This window comes from Marmota monax, unplaced genomic scaffold (assembly GCF_021218885.2).
Source record: "Marmota monax isolate L192 unplaced genomic scaffold, Marmota_monax_Labrador192_F-V1.1 WCK01_AAM20220418_F8-fsc00002, whole genome shotgun sequence".
NCBI lineage: Eukaryota > Metazoa > Chordata > Mammalia > Rodentia > Sciuridae > Marmota > Marmota monax.
Window position 1 is genome coordinate 11,607,419 of NW_026693571.1, and position 20,817 is coordinate 11,628,235.

At 35.1% G+C, this 20,817-nt stretch overlaps 1 protein-coding gene across 1 annotated transcript; it reads left to right on the plus strand.

Moving 5' to 3' along the window:
• Positions 1-1,369: 1,369 nt before the first annotated feature.
• Gimd1 (GIMAP family P-loop NTPase domain containing 1) lies at positions 1,370-13,137 on the plus strand. Its single transcript, XM_046459246.1, has 3 exons — positions 1,370-1,477; positions 3,090-3,484; positions 12,840-13,137. The coding sequence occupies exons 2-3, from the start codon at positions 3,092-3,094 to the stop codon at positions 13,098-13,100; spliced, it is 654 nt and encodes a 217-aa protein (XP_046315202.1). The 5' UTR covers positions 1,370-1,477; positions 3,090-3,091; the 3' UTR covers positions 13,101-13,137.
• Positions 13,138-20,817: the final 7,680 nt, after the last annotated feature.

Sequence of the window (20,817 nt, forward strand, 5' to 3'; positions counted from 1 at the left end):
ACTATATCATATTTAGCCCAATCAGTGAAAAGGCCATTTTCAAATTGTTCTTTCACCCTAATTCAAAAAGTATTCATATGCAATCCTTCACTATCATATAGCATTAATAAATTTCCCTTGTATAAACCTTGACATTGACTCAAATCTAAAAGTGACATTAGTGCTATGAAAAATTACCTAAAAATTTTGCAGTCTCATTGGCATTTATGAACCATGTTTTTAAATTCTGAATTTAACTTTTTAAAACAACTGTTGCATTCAGCAAGTGACTTAACTAGGACTTAGTGAAGAGTATGAAAAACTAAGAATCCTAGGCTTGCTGTGTTCTACAGGGAACCTAGGAGCAATCTGGGCTTTTCCCTTTTTCAGAAATTGCCCCCCCACACACACAATACATGTTGATGCAGACTGTTAGAGAATGTCAGTTTACAATTGAGAAAGAAAAAATAAATTCTGGTTTAAGATCACTCTTTAGGAAACAGGGTGCTACTGCCACCTGGGGGAAGTTCTTTCCTGCTTCATTCAAGAAAGTCAATGTGCTTGTCAGATGAATGAATCCCGTTCATTTTCCTTGTCATGTCCACATAGGAAAGATTTTTTGACCCTCTGTCCATGAAGTCATAAGATCTTCTGGATGTTTCCAAGTTCTCTTCACACATATATACATACTTCAGAGAATTTTTTGAGATAAAAGAGAAAATGAACCCCAGTATAATCAAGCTAAGTTTGTACATCTTACATTCTATAAGAAATTATTTTGGGAATTATGGATATATACTAAGAAGTGACAAAAATCAAATTTGAAATTTCAATAACAAAACATAAATCTTTTAGAAAAAAAATTTATTTGACTAGAAGTTAGAGTTAATTTTATTCCTTTTCTTAAATATATTATCATTAATTGATAAAAGATTACATATACTGAGATAATCATGCTAGTGATTCTGTTGATTAGGATAAGGTAATAAATTTCAATTATATGGAAATAATTTCAAGAGTTTTCTTAGAGAATTTTGAATTTATGAACTAAATACCATTATGAAATCAGTATTCAATTATCATGCATATATTATGTATCTACTTATTGCAAGTTTTCATGAATTAGTGATATTGGTTATTTATCATGTAAAATGGAAAAAGTTGCCAATGCTATGGAATGTTCAATACTTACCAATCTTGCATTTCTTTATGCTATACGTAAATTGTAATGAGAAACATATTAAATCAAAGAATTGAATCCTGGGAATAGAAGTTTCAGAAAATATCTATTAAAATTGTAAGACAGAAGTCAGTGCTGATTAGATAAAGACAATCAGTTATAAAGAGGATGTCTGGTAATAGATTAACTAAATTAAATAATATACTACCAGTCTCTGGCTGGTACAATAACACTGTCAGGAGATTAAAGTTCATACCAAAGAAAAACTACACTAGTTCCAGGGAAGGCTGTGAAGAAAGCATTATCAAACCAAAAAAGGTAAGTGCTACACAGCAAATGGATTGGGTTGCCTAGTCATTTTTTAAAAACATCATGTATCTAACTGAATAGTGAAAAGAAATTAACTCTAACTCAGAGCAGTTGACACAACTGAATGAACTGCATGAGCTGCTGTCAACTTGAGGGATACACAAAAAACAAGTGACTGTTTGTGGGAATGTGAGTCTCCTTCAAGGTGTCTATTTTAAGATCTGGAGATATTGGAGTAAGGGGGCATTAGAGAACAAGAAGAGCCTGGAATACTTAAACCTGTATAATAGAGTGATAAGATATAAGCAAAAATAATAAGTATGCTATACTAAAGTTTCTTTTACTTCTGAATCAGAAGATTGAGCATACTTGGCAAGTTAGCCAGTATCTTTGCTTATCCATCAGTCAGTGAAAATGATTGATGAACTTAAAATTCTGTAAGGGCTTATACTCTGTACAAATGATTAACTGCAATTTCATGCCTTGTAAATAGAGTAGGTTTTCCTGATATTCTCCTCCCTCTTAGCTAAGTTGAAAAATGTGCCAAGCTTTACTTTATCAAGAAGTCAACACTTCGCAATGACCTATCGAAGGGATGATTTACTAATAATTTCAGAAGAGAAATTACAAATACTTCTCATTTTAATCAGCATATAGCCTGGTTGTAAAAAAAAAAGTCTTGGTAAACAGAAATAGGAATCTTCTTTGACATTATTCATGTTTCATAGGAGACAAGCATTCAGGAAGTAGGGAAAGATGAGTTTTTACAGATGATATGTATTCAGGGAGTGGGAAGATAGGAAGGTAAATGATATTGTCAAAATTTAAAAAAGAAAAAAAGTCTGTTTCTTCCACTGTTCAATTCTTCAATAGTGAATAATTTTCAAATGCTTTTTCTGGTTTTGTTCCTGAGCTCAAAAACCTGAATATCGATTCCTAAAACAACTAATCTCCTACACTAATGCATTAACATGGTCTTCCTAAATATGTTTTATGTTATCTTCATGAAGTTTGGGTACCCCCCTCCGCCATTTTCCTGCAATTATTACTTCCTCCTACCTTATCTATATTCTGCTTTTCTCTGTCCTCCCACTGTAAACTACCACTGTTATTTCAATCTTCTGTCTTTGCCACATCTTCATTTTAATGGAGTTCTCTTTTGTGCCTTAATCACTATAAAGGAGGGAAAAGCAAAACAAAGGTAAGACAGTCAGCCTCCATATCTGTGAGTTCTGCATTTGTGGATTCAACCAAACATGGATTGAAAATAATAAGAAAAGGAATTGTGTGTGTATTGATCATGGATAGACTTTTTTTCCTCACCATTATTCCCTAAACAATACAGTATAATTTACATAGCACTTATATTGAAATATACATTACAAGTAATCTAGAGGTCATTTAAAGTATTATACTGGAGGATGTGCATAGATTAAACCAAATAATATGCTATTTTGTATGGGACTTAAACATCCATGGATTTTGGTATCCGCATGGAGATCCTGGAACCAGTTCCTCCACGGATACTGAGGGATGACTGCATATGGAATGCTCCAGGTCAGGTAAGAAGCTTTACATTGGGTGAATTAATTGTTTATGCTGTGCCTTTGCTTACCCATAGTGATGACAGACAGCAACAAGATGATTATCAACTTGGCACTCTTTGGCAGGACTCAGAGTGGGAAAAGTTCTGCTGGGAACATTCTACTGGGAAGTACTGACTTCCACAGCCGATTTGCTCCATGTTCTGTAACCACAGATTGCAGCTTGGGCAGCAGTTGTCACCTCCACAGCTTCATGCGTCGAGGGGGGCAAGAGATAACCCTGCAGGTCCAGGTGTTGGACACTCCAGGTTATCCACACAGCATGCTGAGCATGAGTCACGTGAAACAAGAAGTCAAGAAGGCACTGGCGCATCACTTTGAGCAAGAGGGTCTCCACCTTGCACTGCTGATCCTTAGAGCAGACGTGCCTTTCTATGGACAAGAAGAATCTTACCCAATCCAATTGATCCAGGTAATACAAAAATGTAATTATACTAGTGCGCTATTCCTATTTGGAGGACATTGCCCTAATAGGGGGAAAAACTTGTTAAAGGAATAGTTTAAACCATAAAATATTAGTCACATAGGAGTAACCAGTAAAAATTACTTGCTTTTCCACCAAGAGTCATTTTTTACGATATCCTTTTAGGGAAATTCAGTAAGTCACTTTACAACTGGATCAAAAATTGAAGTAATAACCTGAGGTTAACTAAGACTCAAAACCTTAAGAACTGCAAACCTGAACGTTTTACACAATGTGGCCCCTGGACTATTGAGCCACTTGTTAAAAATGCATATTCATCCGAGACCTACTGACACAGCTCAAAATTGGGACCTGCATATCTGCATTTTCGTAAATTTCCATATATTTCTTAAAAACAGTTTGGTTTCAGAACCACTGAATTTAAATACTGACTTCAACATCAAGGAGACAATCTGTTACAGTTCATCAACAAAAATGTTCATTCACTGCTTTGTCATTGAATATTATTGAGTACCTGCACAGAGCCTAATGATTGGTACAGACTTGAGACTTACCTTCATAAAACTGTAATCTAGAAGAGACAAATAGATAAAACAAGTCAAATACAACAATGCATTAAGAGCCAATGTGATGTGACATATGAGAGGGGGCTTCATAAGCCTTCAGATCATAATAAATATTCAAAGGAGATCTGTGCATTATTTAAAGGGGAAAAAAACAGGAATGCTTTGTGTGCCTCATCACCTGTAGCATAAGGAACTGCTCCATTCCATCCATGAGAGGACCACAGGGACTTTGGGTTAAACATAAATGATATATGCCACCTTTGCTCAGTGGTCCATCCCTGTTTGTTTGTTTGTTTATTCACTATAAATTCCTAAGATGGAGACTTATTCAGGCAGTTAGAGGAGCTATGTGAGGGGAGAGGTCCATTATGGCCACAGCTAGGAGACAGAAGGAACATACACATTTATTTTATTCTAACTTTATACAGCAAATAAGAGCAAGCCTTGTGTCTACTATTACTAACAATTCCTGGAAACTATTCATTGAACTGTTCCATTCTATTCAATCTCTCGATTCCTTACTCCGGATCCACCCACACTAAGTGCTGGACTTCACTAGTATCACTTACTGAGCTCACTGAAGCCATGTCTGCTAGCTCTGCAGGTAAACTAAATTGAGAATAGAGAATAGATATTTTCCATTCAGGTATTTGTATAAATGCTAATTTTCTTTTGATCTAATCTCAGGCTGTGCCAGTGTAGGCCCTGTTATATCCAGAAAGATGGGATAGTTTGCTTTAATGATTTTTTTTCTCTTTACTAGTAAAGACAAAAGATTGTTCTAAATGACAGACACACGTTTTGTTTTTCAGTAATTGTGCATGTTTCTAAAATTGAAAAAAAAAAGAAGCCATATGTGTAATCACAAGAAACTAGCAGAAAAAATTAAGGTGACAATAGCAAGAAAAAAAAATAAATAACCCTCATCATCCAACTCCTGAAAAATCAAGGACATGCTGTACAAAACTAAAGAAGAAAAGATGATTGCAATTAAGACATAATATGGAATCTAAGACAGCCCATAAACCTCCCCAGACTATTAAATCCTGCATTTCGAACGGTATTTCTGGTAGAAATCAAGTGATGGGAAACCTGCATCCATTACATCAGTGTAATTTTAAACCGTTTTCAGAATTCATTTAAAACTATTGCTAAATAAACATTTAGCTTAAATTATAGATGAATGTAATTCAGTAAATGTACAAGCTATTTCTCAAAAGCTACCCTAACACTCTCCATATTTCCTGCTAATTTTTCCTGATGTACCTATGCTGAGCCCAAAAGTTATTTTCAGTGATATACATTTTAAATATAGATTTTCTGACTTTAGACTCTAGAATAACATCATAATCCCTAATTTTTATACTAGTTAATTTAATTCATACCCATCTCTGGTCTTTTAGGATAGTATCCAGCATCTGCCTTCCTTAAGTCACTGTCTAACTCAGAAGTTGAAGATAGAGAGGCGATGGAAGGGCAAAGCTCAGAAGTAGCCTTTTTTCCAGAATACAAATCTTTTGTGTCCTGTGTAAACTCAGCAACCAAGACTTAGTAATCCTAAAAGTGTCCCAAGAGACTTGGGAGGCTGCAGATCTGTTTTTGGTTTCCACCAGGGTCTTTGGTTGATGGTCTCCAAAGCATGGGCTGGAGGTTTCTGAATTTCTTTCTGAAGGTCCCTCAGCTACTGGTGGCAGCCATCTGTGTGTGCTCACACGTCTGGAACAGCTACCAGATATCTAAATGTTCAACAGGACCAGCAACTGTTAGGAAGGAGCAAGGAGCTATTAAGGTCTTTGGGTTCACACATATCCTGGATTTCTCTTTTGTCTGATAAGAATGAAGCATCTGCCTTCTTCCTTTTCCTTTACACTTCCCAGGGGTGCTGGTGTCTGTCACGAAAAGGTTTTACAAGGCCAGAGCCAGATAATTGATCTCTCCTTTTCTGTGCCTCCCCGTTGTCTTCTTGAATATCTTTCCCAATTGTTTCTAACATTTTACAAAAGGGTTCTAGACTGCCAGCTGTGACAATGGAAACATTTCCCAAAATGATCTTTTTTTCTTTATTTATATTAGGCCTTTTATTAATTTATGTTAAAATGAAGGAGAAATCAGTGAGTCATCTCCCCAAAATTGGGAAATAAAGGGAAGGAATCATCTGAAAGTTTCTGGGAATGTTATTTGAATGTTAAAAGCAAAATCCACAAATAATGGATCAGAGAAGATATAATAAAGTCACTTCAAGGAAAGAGCTAGCACACAGCCAAGGCACTCTAGGAATTGAACCTAGGAATTGGCCAAAGTGCATATTCTTCCCACTGTCATGGTATCATCCATTAGTACTGTGTACAAACAGGCTTCGAGTACGAATTTTTGTTTCATAATCAATGCCTTAACTGTTAATATAGTCCACAAGTAGCTAAATGCAAATACAAAAGTCTCAGACTAATTACTGCCTAAATATACCAAAGACCATGGGCTTAGCTGTTCAATAGAAATTTAATTAAAAACAAGCCTAATGTAGTAACAAGACTTTATGATTTTAGTTTCTAACTTGCAAAATGGGGATAATTTTACCTATTAAAGAGTTAAGAGCATTAGATTTAATAAATGTGACATGCTTAGTGCTGTGCCTAACACAGTAGATTCATAGAAAATGACAAAGCATTACTATTACTATTGTTTTTTCCCAGATTTTGATAAACACTTATTCAAATGAACCACAGATATGGGTGGAAAACTGGAGGCTGAGTGTGGGTTCTAAGTAAGTTATATTTGTGTTCAAGTTTCTACTTAGTTACTTACTTGTTTTGTGGCCTTGGGCAAGTAATTCCTTTAAATGCCATTGGTAAATTTGGAATGATTTCAGTATTTGTTTCACTGGGTTACTTTGGGGATTAATGTCATAGCTGAGATACGGGCACATGGCAAGTGTACAGTAAATTTTACCTCTGGTCACTATTACTTTATTGTTGGTATTTGTTTTATCCTAATATTAGGACATATTATTTGTAGAAATAAATTTTGTTAAGTTTTATTTCGATAGACTTCAAAAGAAAATAACAATGAAATACAATCTAAATGACTCTAATTTATAAATTTTTAAAAATCTAGGAAAAAAATATACTAGTTTAGGTTAAATTGAGAAACCCCAATTTTGTGGGAAGAATATGAGCCCAACCGTCAGGGGAACCTTTGTTATGGGACCAGGCCCGCCAATAATGAGCCATGTGGCTTAGGCTAAGCTGCCTAACATCGCATGACCTCAATATTCTCATCTGTAAAATGAGGCAATGAGGATGGAGGCTCTCTAAGGTTGCGTGTTTTCTGAATCTGATCTAATGAGGTCTTATCATTCAGCCTTGGCTCTCCGAGAAGGAAAATGTGGCACTTTAAAGAGGAATGAGAGTAAGGGAATATCATAAAATATTAAAAATGGTCCTTATTGTCCTCCTGTTCCATGATAATTTTTTTTTTCTCAGTTGATGTAATAGTTGGCTTTTTGCAAAGTTTCCCCCTAAAAAGTCCAGATGCTATGATTTCATCAACCACAAACAAATGGGGCAGGGCTGGTGAGGTCCTGGGAAAATGAATATAATTCTTGGAAAACAAAGTTTATATTCTAACTAGTTGTCCCAAAAGGACTAGATGGACTCAGACCCATTAGCACTCTAAAACCAAACAGTTTGTGAATGTAAAATTTCTACCTAGCTTGGTACTGTGTTTAAATTATTAACACCAGATAACTCACAGTAACTTATCTTGCTCTTGGATTTGGGGTGGGAGGCATCAGTCAACTGTGATTATTCTTTCTCTGGGTCCATTGAGAACATGTTTGGCCACTTGCATGATTATTCTGCACCAAGTGACACGACTTTCAAATATTCAACTATTTTCTGGCCAAAAATCAATCTAAAGATTAAAAGCTAAATCAACCATTCTGTTCTGTTTTTGGCAGTAATTCAAAAGCACAATTTCTCTCACAGTTTGGGACATGAGCATCCTTTCATAAATAATTATCAACATGCAAAAACTTCCCAGTGGCTGAACACATGGGTCTGTAAAGTGGTGTAGAGTTTAGGAGTCTATCATGCATAGATGTTCTAACTCGCTTTCCCTGAATGAGACAATGGTTTAAAGAACAAGAAATGTCTGGTGGCAACAGAGAATGTATTGTTACTATGCAAAAAAACAGAAGCCAACAGAATACTGTAAAAATGATATCATTTACTTCAATAAGTACTAACTTAGCAAGACAAGAACTAGATTTTTAAAAATTTATGGTGTATATCTCAGGAAAGGACTGTTGTACAGTTTATTTAGCATGCATTTTTACTATGGTGATATTTGAAAAATATTTAATGACAAGTATGGTCCAAGCATCAACCAATCAACACCATGGGATAAGTTTAGATAGTGCTCATAGGTGAAGGACAGTGGCTATTTATTAACTTTGTATGTATTTCAGTATTTTAACCATCAGTATGATTATGTCGGTAGTGAACTGATTGAATATCTGATCTGGTTCTAAACTTGAGAAACTTTCAAAGATAAGAATCATCAAGAATAAATAGCTATAATTGTATAGAAATAAAATCCCCATATTGTACAATCCCCAATCAGGCTCCTTATGTTGATTCCCTTATCAATTCCTATGCATTTTTCAAGATTCAGCTCAAGGCTTTGTCTCATGCAAGAAACTTTTCCTGATCTTCTATTCTCTACCCTTTAACTTTGCTTCCCACCCCTCCTTAGATGGTGCTAAATATCTACCTGTATAGCATCAACATAATTTATATCACAACACTGACAAGTGCAAACAAATTGAAAGTATTTCTTTCCCATCTGCCTTTCTTTTTCAGCTCTAAGTTTAGTAATTACACAAGAATCCCTACTAGGTATTGAACAAAAAATGTATTTGTCTTCTTCTAAACTGTGTCCTATCCTATAGAACATGCCTAGAACAAAGCAGACCCTTAATACATATGTGCAGAAGGAAGTGTAAAATGAGCCATGTGGCTTAAGTTTAAAAAGCACTCATCTGTAGTGCTTTTTAAACTTCAGTTTCCATAAGGATTATGATGCATTTCCTGCAAGCCTCCCAGATTATTCTGAGGCAAATGGCCCAGATTTTTTTTTTAATTGACAGAGCCTACATCTGACACTTGTAGCATTTGAGTAATTGTTTTAAACACTGGTATTAGTTGGTTAGGGCTGCTGTAACAAAGTACCACAAACAGGGTGTCTTAACAGATAGGTATTGTCTCTTAATTTTAGAGGCTACAACTCTGAAATCAAGATGTTAGCAAGGTTGGTTCCTACAAAGTGCTGTGAGTGCAAGATCTGTTCCAGGCCCTCTGCTTGGCTTGACCATTTTCATGATCACATTCCCTATATTTGCATCTTTGTCCAAATTTCTCTGTTTTATAAGGATACCAATCATGTTAGAATAGGAGTTCACCCTAATGAGCTCACTTTAACTAATTATATCTGCAATGATCTCATTTCCAAATAAGGGAGGTCACATTCTGAGGAAGTGGGATTTTGATTCAACATATGAATTTGGGAGAAGACACAATTCAACCCATAACACCATTCTTCATTTACTTTGCAATTCTATGACTCCACTAAAGATCTGTTAAAATGCATTGAATACATGACAAGTTCTTAGACTACCGCTATCGTCATGCCACCATTAGATGAACTGGAATGGTAATATCTTATGGATTCTTAGATTTACACAAGAATTATGTTCTTTAAAAGTTGGGCTAATGAATTTGTGTATTAAAGGAACATAAAAATATATAAGTCGGGTGCGGTGGTGCATGCCTGTAATCCCAGAGCCTTGGGAGGCTGAGGCAGGAAGATTGTGAGTTCAAAGCCAGACTCAGCAACTTAGTGAGGCCCTAAGCAACCCAGCAAGACCCTGTCTCTAAATAAAATGTAAAACAGGGCTGGAGATGTGGCTCAGTGGTTAAGCGCCGCTAGGTTCAATCCCCGGTAAAAAAAAAAAAAAAAAGAATGTCAGTTTAAGTACTTGCAAAAGTTATTCTGTAGAATCTTTTAGTTGAAATAATATTCCCTGATGTATTGACCTTGAAAATTGAATGTAGATTTTCCTGAAACAGAGCTTTTATTTTGGTGGTGGTGGTGGTGGGGATTGGTACTGGGACTTGAACCCAGGAGCTCTTAAACACTGATCCATATCTCCTGCCCTTTTTTTTTTTTGGACACAGGATCTTGCTAAGTTGCTTAGGGCTTTGCTAAATTGCCAAGGCTGAAGTTGTAAATGGAAATCTTTCCTTAAGTATAACACAATGATGTCTGTATATATGTGTGTCTCTAGAACTCATGCTGTGTAAGAGCATTCTTCCTCATGCTGTTATATACTTCAGCACCATTCAGACTTGTTAGAGTAGATGTGGGTTTATGACTGTCAAGTTTGCCCAGTACCATAGACTTTTATCTCTAAAAGTTGGACTTGTTGATGGAATCCTATAGTAGTTTCAGTGTTAGATACAGTTTTTTTCACCATACATCTGAGCATTTTCTCTTTAGGTGACTGAATATTTAAGGTATTTGTGTGCATAGTTAATTCAATTTTTATGAACTGTTGTATCCTGTTAATGCATATTGCTTAGTGACTTCAGTATATCTTACCTGTACTGACAAAACCTAAATAAAGACTTTTATTGTAACTCTTAAAAATAAAAAATAAATTGCTAAGGCTGGTTTGAATTTGTGATCCTCTTGCTTCAGCCTCCTGAGCTGCTGGGATTACAGGTATGAACTACCACACCCAGCTAAACAAGCATTTTTAAAAGAAAGAAATATATAACATTTTACAATATAGAAAAACTAATTTTGAATAGATGCAAGAGAAAATGTTGAAACTATTCCCTGGGAGAGTTGCTCTGAATACAAAAGAGAAAGTGCAGATTATAGGCAAATCCATCACAAAGAATAGCAGAACAAAAGGAAGACTTTAGAGGAAATTACAACCTTGTGTCCCAAAGATTAATTAAACCTCACAACTAGACCCTCAAAATAAATAAACAAAACCCTAAACCTTCTATCTGAGATGATGATGAGATTATAAATGTCAAATTTATTCAACAGATATTTACTGGAAGTTTACCATGTGCTAGCATCTCTGGCTGATACAGGAATGACATGGACATTGCCTTCAAAGTGTTCATGATCAAGTTTTAAAGAGGAATGAATTAAATAAATGGCTCTGATAAAAGCCAGACCGTATCAGGAGTCGTAATTGGTAATTTTGTGAAGTGTTTCTAATTTTAAATACTTTCTTGCACATTTCTATAGTATTTTCATATTATATTTATATGTCTTTATTCCTTCCTTAATCTCTTTTTCCTTCTTCACTTCTTATTCTTTTCTTCTTTCTTTCATTTTTTCAATACCATAAACTCAATCCTATATTTGTTATGTACATTGACAATAGTTTACCAGTCTATCTCTCCTTTTTTTAACAATTTTTACACTAGAATTTTTACTAATATGTTGCTACACATCTCTGTATGTCAAATTCTTCATATCATAATGGAGAAAATAACATATTATCTCCCACAAAGAATAATGTTGAACTTCAAAAGAGATAGTACATGTAAAGTACTTAGCACTGAATGTTAGTTAGTTGTTTACCCTTCTTTCTTTCGTCTGATTATTAGAGGTTCTGCCTTTTTCTTGTTATGTTATTCCTAGGTATTTTGCATTTTCTTGCTATTATAAACTGGTAGCACCTTTGGAAGTATTTTGGTAATGGGAGTGTTAGGAATGGAGAAATTCCTATTTGTCACAAAGTCATGATTTCACATATCTTTGGAAACATTAAAAAAAAAGTTAAATGGTTATTTCTAGATGCCTTTCATATTATGTGAATAATTTGCCACATGCAATTACTTCTGCTTTATATCAGCTTATTTTCACTAATCAAACAAGAATTTATTTCATAACTAACTTCCACATATTACTAAACAAAGGAACACAAGTCTTTGATGTTTTTCAACCACATTAGAAGTCCTTCAATAAATTGTGTTTGATTTTAGGCATGTGGACTGAGGATGATGAGGATTACAGTAACACTTTGTAGTTTTTCCAAATCACCAAATGTATTTTGATCTTAGCTTTTCCATTATATGTCATCTGATTAATCAACAGAGTATAACCAGATTATGTAATTTTAAGCCCCGTGTAAATGTTTTTAGGGATGATAACACCATATCCTTTAATATATATACATATGTATATGTACAGACTTAATATATATACATATACACACATATAAAAATTTAAAAGGATTTTTTATCAATAAAATCTTATATATGGGGCTTAAAATTACAAAATCTGGTGGGGATTGTATAAAGCAATTCTCTAGTCAAGGTCCTCTGACTTTAAAGGAATTTAGTGGCTCTAACAAAGTCAGATTGCCAGACAAGTATAAATGATTACTGAATCTTATAATTATTCAACATGCAACACAATAAGATACTATTTAATATCAAAATTATATGGATAAATTATAACAATAAATAAAAAGAGAACAAAAGGGTTTTTTTATCTTGAATGCTCATCCGTCTCCCTCTATTTGCTTATAATACTGGACCTCATATCAGCTTCCCATTACATGTATCAGCTTTCAGAAATATAATGGCACATGAATCTGTTGGCTCACTATATTGGAACTTCATAACTCCTTTGCTCATTTTTGAGGAATAGATTCCAAAGCAAATAGCCATTTAACTTCTTTTCTCTTTCAGGAACTTCTGGGAGATACTTGGAAGAATTACACTGCTATTCTTTTCACTCATGCAGAAAAAATAGAAGATGCTGGTTTCAGTGAAAATGAATATTTACATGACGCCTCTGATACGCTCTTAACCCTATTAAGTTCTATTAAGCAGAGATATGTTTTCCTGTATAAAAAAGAAAACTTATTTAATGAACAAAGAAGGAAAATCTTAGAAAGAATTGTGGAATTTATAAAAGAAAACCATTATCAAGGTCTTACCTTTAAATAAAATTTAAATAAAAAGAGCATTGAGCATTGGAGACAGAGACCTGATTTCAAAAACTTGCCTTCCTAAGCATAAATGTGGACTTTGAAAATTCCTTACATGGTCAGTGAGTATACATTTATATAACCACTTTGAAAAACTGTAAGAACATCATCAGAGATTCAAGACTTCTAATGCAAATCCCACAATGTAGCAATTAGACATCTAAGTACATAACCAACAGAAAGGTGTGCACTTGTGCACTAAAAGACAGGCATGCACAAGAATGTTCTTAGCAGTACTATTCATAATAGCTAAAAACTGGAAACTATCCAAATGTTCATTAATAGTAAATATGTAAATTGTGGCATAACACAATGAGATACCTTACAGTAATGAGAATGAGCAAACTTGACTCCATATCACATTATCAAACAATTGTTCAAACATAATGCTGAAAGACAGAAGCCAGACAGAAAAAAAAAGCACATTCTCTGATTCTGTTTGCATAAAGTTCAAAAAAAAATTCAAAAACTAAAGTAATCCCAACTACTCTCTTTCTGTGCCAAGGCTTGGAGGAGTGGTTTCCCTGGGGAATAATGAGCAACAGATGCACTTGAGGTAGCCTCTGAGGTTTGGGTAATGCTGTTTTTTTGATTTGTGAGCTGGCTTCACAGGTTTTGTTCACCTTGTGAAAATGCAACAACAAATGCTTGTGATTTATCTGCAACTTAGTATATGTTATATTTAAATAAAAGTTTAACAAAATAGTAAAGTAGGGTTCAAGTTTTTAAAAATTAGCTCCACTGCTCACTTAATGCTAGAGAAGGAAAATTGCTTACACTTGTCAGAGTCTGTTTCTCACATGGAATACCTGCTTCATCATTATTGTAATGACTAAATGACTTGGTAAGACAGACATCAGCCATGGTTTTTAACTACATATTCAACATTGTATTTATTGCTTATATTTTATTCTTCTGAAAAGCGTAAGGTGTTGACTTTAGAATTAGACTTAGGTGAAAATATAGTTTTAGCCCTCTTAAGGGTGTGACCTTTTGGCAGCCGTATAATTTCCCTAAAACTCAATTTCATCATAGCTAAAGTAGAGTCAGTCTTTATTATTGGAGTGTTTTTACTGTGCTTAGTTAGTCTGTAGAAAATGATATATGTGTTTGTGTATAAATATATATGATATGCATTAAATATTTTCTTAGAAATAAAAATAATACATAGAAAATAAAAAAATAAATAAATGACTTGGTACATGGTAAATGCTCAATAAGTGTTACCTTTATTTTTTCCACTTTCCTAAAATCTGTGGTTCCTATTTAGGTTTGGAAACATCAGGTAAAAACTTGGAGCAAGCCCTCTGGCAAGAACAGCATAGCAATTGTGATCAACAACTATAAAGAGAACCTCCTTATCTCCCCCTACCGTAGAAGGCTGGCAACTTTGGTGTACTAGAGATTCTCAGGATGGTTTCAGTGACAGCAGTGAGAATTGAAGGAAAATAATTCCAGTTGATTATAGGAGCCAATTCCATTACCAAGTCAAATCATAACACTTTCATATTTCATGATTACATATGAGCTTTTGCTAAGATATTCACCAATTTGCAAACAGCTTGTTTTCATAAAGGTAATTCATAAGTTGTGTATTTTCCATTAAAAACAGAATTACAACTGCTTGTTATTCTCCTGGAGTAATCCTCAAAAGCCTACTTTTTATGTTCAATATTACTTAAACTCTATTATAGATGGTATTTATTAAATAATTCATCCTTTTCCTACTTAAGTGACAGGTAGATAGCTAGATCTAAATATAGACATGGAGTTAGTTCTCCTGAGTCTATTTCTAGATATATTCTGAGTTCTTTATTCTTTTCCATTATTTATCTTATTTACATAAAAGAATGATTTAAATATAATGGTTTTCTTAATATATAATATCTATATATCTTTATGTAGTACATTATAGTAATTTAATACATGTATACAATGTGTAATAATTAAGTCAGGGTAAAAAGCATTTCCATTTCTTCAAACATTAATTACTTTTAAGTGTTGGGAATTTCATACCCTTCTAGTCATTTTAAAATATATCATAGATTGTTATAACTAATAGTTACCCTACTATGCTAAAGAACTGGAATTCCTCCATTCTGTGTGTTGGTACATTCCTTGATACCTAGGAGGTCGTTTTCCTTATTATTATTGTTTTTTCAAAAGATGTTCTAGGCTGGGGTATACCTCAGTAGTAGAGCACTTGACTAATATACCCTAAATTTGATCCCTAGCACTACCAAAAAAAATAATAATAAAATAAAAATAAAGATTTTCTGGCTTCTCTCAGACATTCATTCCATACACAGTCTAATATTATCTTCTTAATTTCCCAAACATACGGTTTTATAGTATGTATGTATATATGTGTTTTATGACAAATTACATTCTGTGATATTAAATCCTTTCTTATAAGCATATAGGATATTTCTCCATCTTTGGGATCAAAAACAATTTGGAGCTTTTCATCATAAATTCCCTTGTTTGTTTCATTCCTCGATTTTGGAGGAATTGGGGCATCTATCCTCTGGCTGGCTCTTTATTGCTGCATCAGTGTGTAGATTCCACCAAGGGCATCTGAAGCATAAGAGCCAGATGCTTGTTCCTGAAGGTACTATTATAAACCTTCCAAAGAAGTCTGAAACAGTTCGTATCTCCACCTAGGGGAAGAATTTTGATAATCATGCATAAGAACTTTTTCTATAACCTCCCAGCTCTGTTTATTTTGGTGACTTTGACAAGCGACTGTGTGCAATTTCCCCCCATTTCTGACTGACTTCTGCTAAAGACAATGTTGATTATTTCTCAAGTGGTTGTGTTAGGTAGCTAGCCAACCATGAATGGATGAGCAGGGAAAGGACAACTAGGGGTGACTGAAAGCCACAGGGAACCTTATCTGACAGGCAGACAGTTCAAAGTCTCCCCAAGCCATAATTATACCCCACTAAGATAGACTGTTGTCACACCCTACCAGATAGCCTGGACCCTCACCTATCACTGAAACTATCACAAACCTCAATTATCCTGGCAACCAATATATCAAGATGCTCACAAAGAAAGCTCACTGACGGTTATTCAAAGGTTGACTCGCTGATTAAGGAGGTAGGAAATTGAGACAGGAACAGGTGGATTCAATTGCCTGAAAAACAACTCTGAGTGCCATGTCAACCTCTCTTTGAGGCAGTCTGTGCAGTTCCTATGCTGTCAGGCAAAAGTTCAAAATAAAACTGGAGGGCACATAGGTTTAGTCAAAAGAAAACAGGTTTAGTTAAAGTCAGCATTGAAGGAAGATAGAGGAGCTATTTTCTGTCTTAAATCTCTATCTTTGGGAGCACAGGGACTCAAGAAGAGGAAGCTCACACCATCCTTCTCTCTTGAGAGGACTCTCTCCCTTCAGAGTGCTCTCATTTTCCGTTCTAATAAACTCACACGTCTGAAATCTTTCTGGCATGATCACAAGAATAAGGGTGAAGAGGGGGGCCGCTGTGGCTGCCTTAGTTTCATAGCAGGCCTCATGCCCAGTAACAGGTGGTCCCCCATAGTTGAAGATTTGTCCAGTTCTTTGATATGATTGATCCCTCATCAGAGGGGAAGTGACAAATTAGGAGTCAGTGTCAAAAGACCCCCTTTTTAGCCAAATTTAAGCAATAAGAGGGTTAGAAATGTAGTCCTTATACTAAGTCCAGCATTAAGGACTTGGACAGACAAAGCAAATACGAAACATTAATAAGAGCAGAGGAAATCCACTCTCTATAGTAGATTTAAACTAATAAACATAAGTTCTTTAGCACTACCATTTTTATCTAGAGAAAACCATTTTTTTTTTTGTAAAAGTAGTTCCATTCAAAATTTGCATTAAATAATCTGTTAGCTGGAGTCTTTGTCTTGTGCAAACTAAGGTGAATTATCATTTAGGTAGAAAACTCCCCGTATCACATTTTACAATATCGTCAGAATTTGAGGTTTAGGGCTGGGGTTGTAGCTCAGTGGTAGAGTGCTTGCCTCTCCCTTGTGAGGCCTTGGGTTCGATCCTCAGCATCACATAAAAATAAATAAATGAAGATATTTTAAAAATTGGGGGTTTATTCCACAGAATGGTAAAAATTTTGAATGTGGACTATAAGAAATAAAGTTTATTCAAGAATAAAGAACACGTAAGTATCATATCCCAAATACATTTTGTAAGACAAGTTGTAAAACAGTATAACTGAGAGAATCTTATACATACACTGAAATTTTTAATTTTAAATTTGTCTGCATATGAACAATGAATAAAACAAGATTTCAGCTTATTAACTACAGGGATATGGTTCATGCAATCTAAAATGACTACAAGAAGGGCATGGTGGCTCGTGCCTGTAATCTCAGTGATTTGGGAGGCTAAGGCAGGAGGATTGCAAGTTCTAGACCAGTCTCAGCAACTTAGTGAAGCCCTCTGAGAAACAGAAAATCCTGGTGATCCATTTTCAAAATACAATATTTAGCTTTAAATGTAAAATGACTTGGGATGTAAGAAAGGCAGCTGGAGGGGAAAGGAGGATGGAAAGTTACAAGCAGTTAACACTGAGTGTAAAGATTTACAGCCTCTTGACAGACAGGAGATGAGAAGGATGGAGCCTGAGCTGACCAACAGAGATAAACTGTGTACATGCCAAAAGGCCCTCAATCCATGGGGACTTTCCTTCCACAAGGGAACTAAAGTGGGTGGGTACTACAACTAGAGGTATATTTCTTTAAAAAACACATTAGGAGATAGTGATATAGGCTCTGACCAATGTAAGAGGGTAGTCAAGTACCCTCTTTCCTTAATAGCTTAATGTTTCCTGCCAAAGACTGTAAAGTCGGTCCTAATTTATGGGCAATAACCTAGTACCCTTCCATCAAGGATAGAGGCCTAGCAGACTGCCTGCTCCGTGCTCCTGCTTTGGTTTTGATTGCTGTGTGCCATTCTGCATGTGGAAATAAAATTCTTGCCCCTTCAACAGAGCTGACTAGTGTCCAACTGTTTGTTTTGACTTCTGGGGTACACAGGATCCTCCATATTTCCAGAGCCCTAAGCAATTTAGCAAGGCCCTGTCTCAAAACAGAAAATTAAAATGATTTGGGATGTGGCTCAGTGGCTAATCCCTAGGTTCAATACTCATTACCAAAAAAATAACTACAAACAATACATAAGGTATTATTACTACATAGATTGTTCAACTTTTGAGCAAAACAGTTTAGTTACCTTTACAATATGTTAAGACATAAATCATGGAAAAATATTGATGATAACGATACAGCATTATGTCAGGACTATAAGATTTCTAAAACTTCATAAAAATTTAAAATATTTGTATCAATAAAACATACTATATTGAGGTAGGATAGAGGAAATAGAACATAAGTAGAAAGAAGACATAAAGGAAGAACAAGAAAATAAAATTTCAATTATAAAATTTTATATTTTTCTAGGCCTATCACTCCTAGGTCAGTCTTTCTCCGAAGTCAGTCACTCCCAAATTCTTGGGAAATCTGTAAATCTATGTGGGCACTTTTAATTATTCCTTCCCCCACTAATAATCTATTAGTAAAGAGTGATATGACACTGAAAAACCTATAACTTAGTGAACTTCCAGTACTATCTACTGATCGGATAATGAAGACCACATCCACCCTAAAGATCCTGAGATTGATGGGACCACCAGAAACTTTCTTGAGATCACCAGACTGATAGCATTTTTATATATCTTCCCATGCTTTCTCTCCACTGAGTTCCCTTTAAAATAAGAATCAGGAAACCCAAACACTTGTTTTTCTCACTCTTAAGATGGCCCACGTTCATTCAGGTATTCTGTGCTTTACCCTTAAAAGTCATCTCTCTTGAGCCTGCCTGCAGTCTTCTTCTTTTTTTTTTTTTTTATGTGTGTGTGTGTGTGTGTGGTGTTCTGGGAATTGAACCAGGACCTTGTGCATGCAAGGCAGGTAAGCACTCTACCAATTGAGCTATATCCCCAGCCCAGTCTTCCTTGATTATGTATTTACTTTCTTTCTTTTTTTTTCATAAGGAATCCACAACTTTTATTGATAGTTGAGTAACTTGAAAAAAATTATCTTCTCTATCAAAAGAAATTCTCTTCTCTAATATAGATGAGATCATAATGCCATCCAGTTACTATTTATTACTTACAATCAGGGACCCTGAGCTTCAATATCATAGTTGGAAGAATTAAGAAAAATTTGTTTTTTTTAATTAAATTATTTATTTATTCTAATTTGTTATACATGAAAGCAATTCATTTCATATTACACATATAAAGCACAATTTTTCAAGTCACTGATTGTACACAAAGTATTTTCACACCATTCATGTCTTCATACATGTACTTAGGTAATGATGTCTAACTCATTCCACCATTATTCTTACCCTCTTGCCCCCTCCCTCCCCTCCTGTATCTAAAGTTCCTCCATTCCTCCCATGCTCCCCCACCCCCATTGACACTATGAGTCAGCATCCTCATATCAAAGAAAACATTCAGCCTTTGATTTGGGGGGATTGGCTTGCTTCACTTAGCATTATATTCTCCAACTTCATCCATTTACCTGCAAGTGCCATGATTTTATTCTCTTTTAATGCTGAGTAATGTTCCATTGTGTATATATACCAAAATTTCCCTATCCATTCATCTATTGAAGGGCATTTATGTTGGTTCCATAGTTTAGGTATTGTGAATTGTGCTGCTATAAACACTGTCCCTGTAATATGCTGTTTTTAAGTCCTTCGGGTATAAACCGAGGAGTTGGATAGCTGGGTCAAATGGTGGTTCTATTCCAAGTTTTCCAAGGAAGCTCCATACTGCTTTCCAGATTGGCTGCACCAATTTGCAGTCCCATCAGCAATGTATGAGTGTGCCCTTTTCAGAGGGACCTTGTTGCTAAATAAAATACAAAAAAAAAAAAAAAGCTAGAATGTGGTTAAGTGGTTGAGTGCCATTGAATTCAATCCCCAGTATAAAAAAAAGGTCAATGCTAGCAAGGTATTTGTGTTAGTAAGATGTACCACTTGTAGAAAATTCCTTCCTAATGTGTCACTAGTGGGCCAGAGATTTCCCCCTTAGGAGTCTCAGAAAATCCCATACAGTAAGGAGTCTACGGTTGTTCATGCCCTCATTTGCACCTCCAGACAGGCTATAAAGAGTTTCTTCTTATCCAGGTATGGACTATGCTTCTGTATTGGAATCCCTAAAAGACTCTTAAGCAGCACCTCAACACCTCTGCTAGGATTCTAGTCAAATTTCCCTGGGTGGACCAGCGAGCATTTGTCTTCTCTGAGAGACACATCTCTGTTGTTGCAGCCATCAGATTTTGGCCTCTGCTAATCCAATGGCCAAGTTAACAAAGAACACATAAAACACTTTCATTAAACTCAAGTGTATATTTAGATATATAGGCTGCACTGTATTACAAGAGTATGTTAACTCTTTTAAAAAATCGTTTTAATAAAAAGTTTTTTTAAAGGCATAAGTACTTAATGAAAGTAAAACAGAAAAGGAGAAAAAGTCAAATGAAAAGGAAAAAAAGTTGGTTCATAGCATTTTCCTTACTTCTGGACTTCCTTTCTGGTTCCTGAACTATCATAGCTTCTGCTGCTAGCCTCTGGATGACACACGCTTTGATATGTGGCTCCTTGGTACTCC

Excerpts from the sequence above, each read along its gene's own strand:
- Gimd1 (XM_046459246.1), top strand. The coding sequence starts at position 3,092 with ATGACAGACAGCAACAAGATGATTATCAACTTGGCACTCTTTGGCAGG. Across the intron at positions 3,485-12,839 it reads ACCCAATCCAATTGATCCAG|GAACTTCTGGGAGATACTTG; the intron begins GTAATACAAAAA and ends TTTCTCTTTCAG.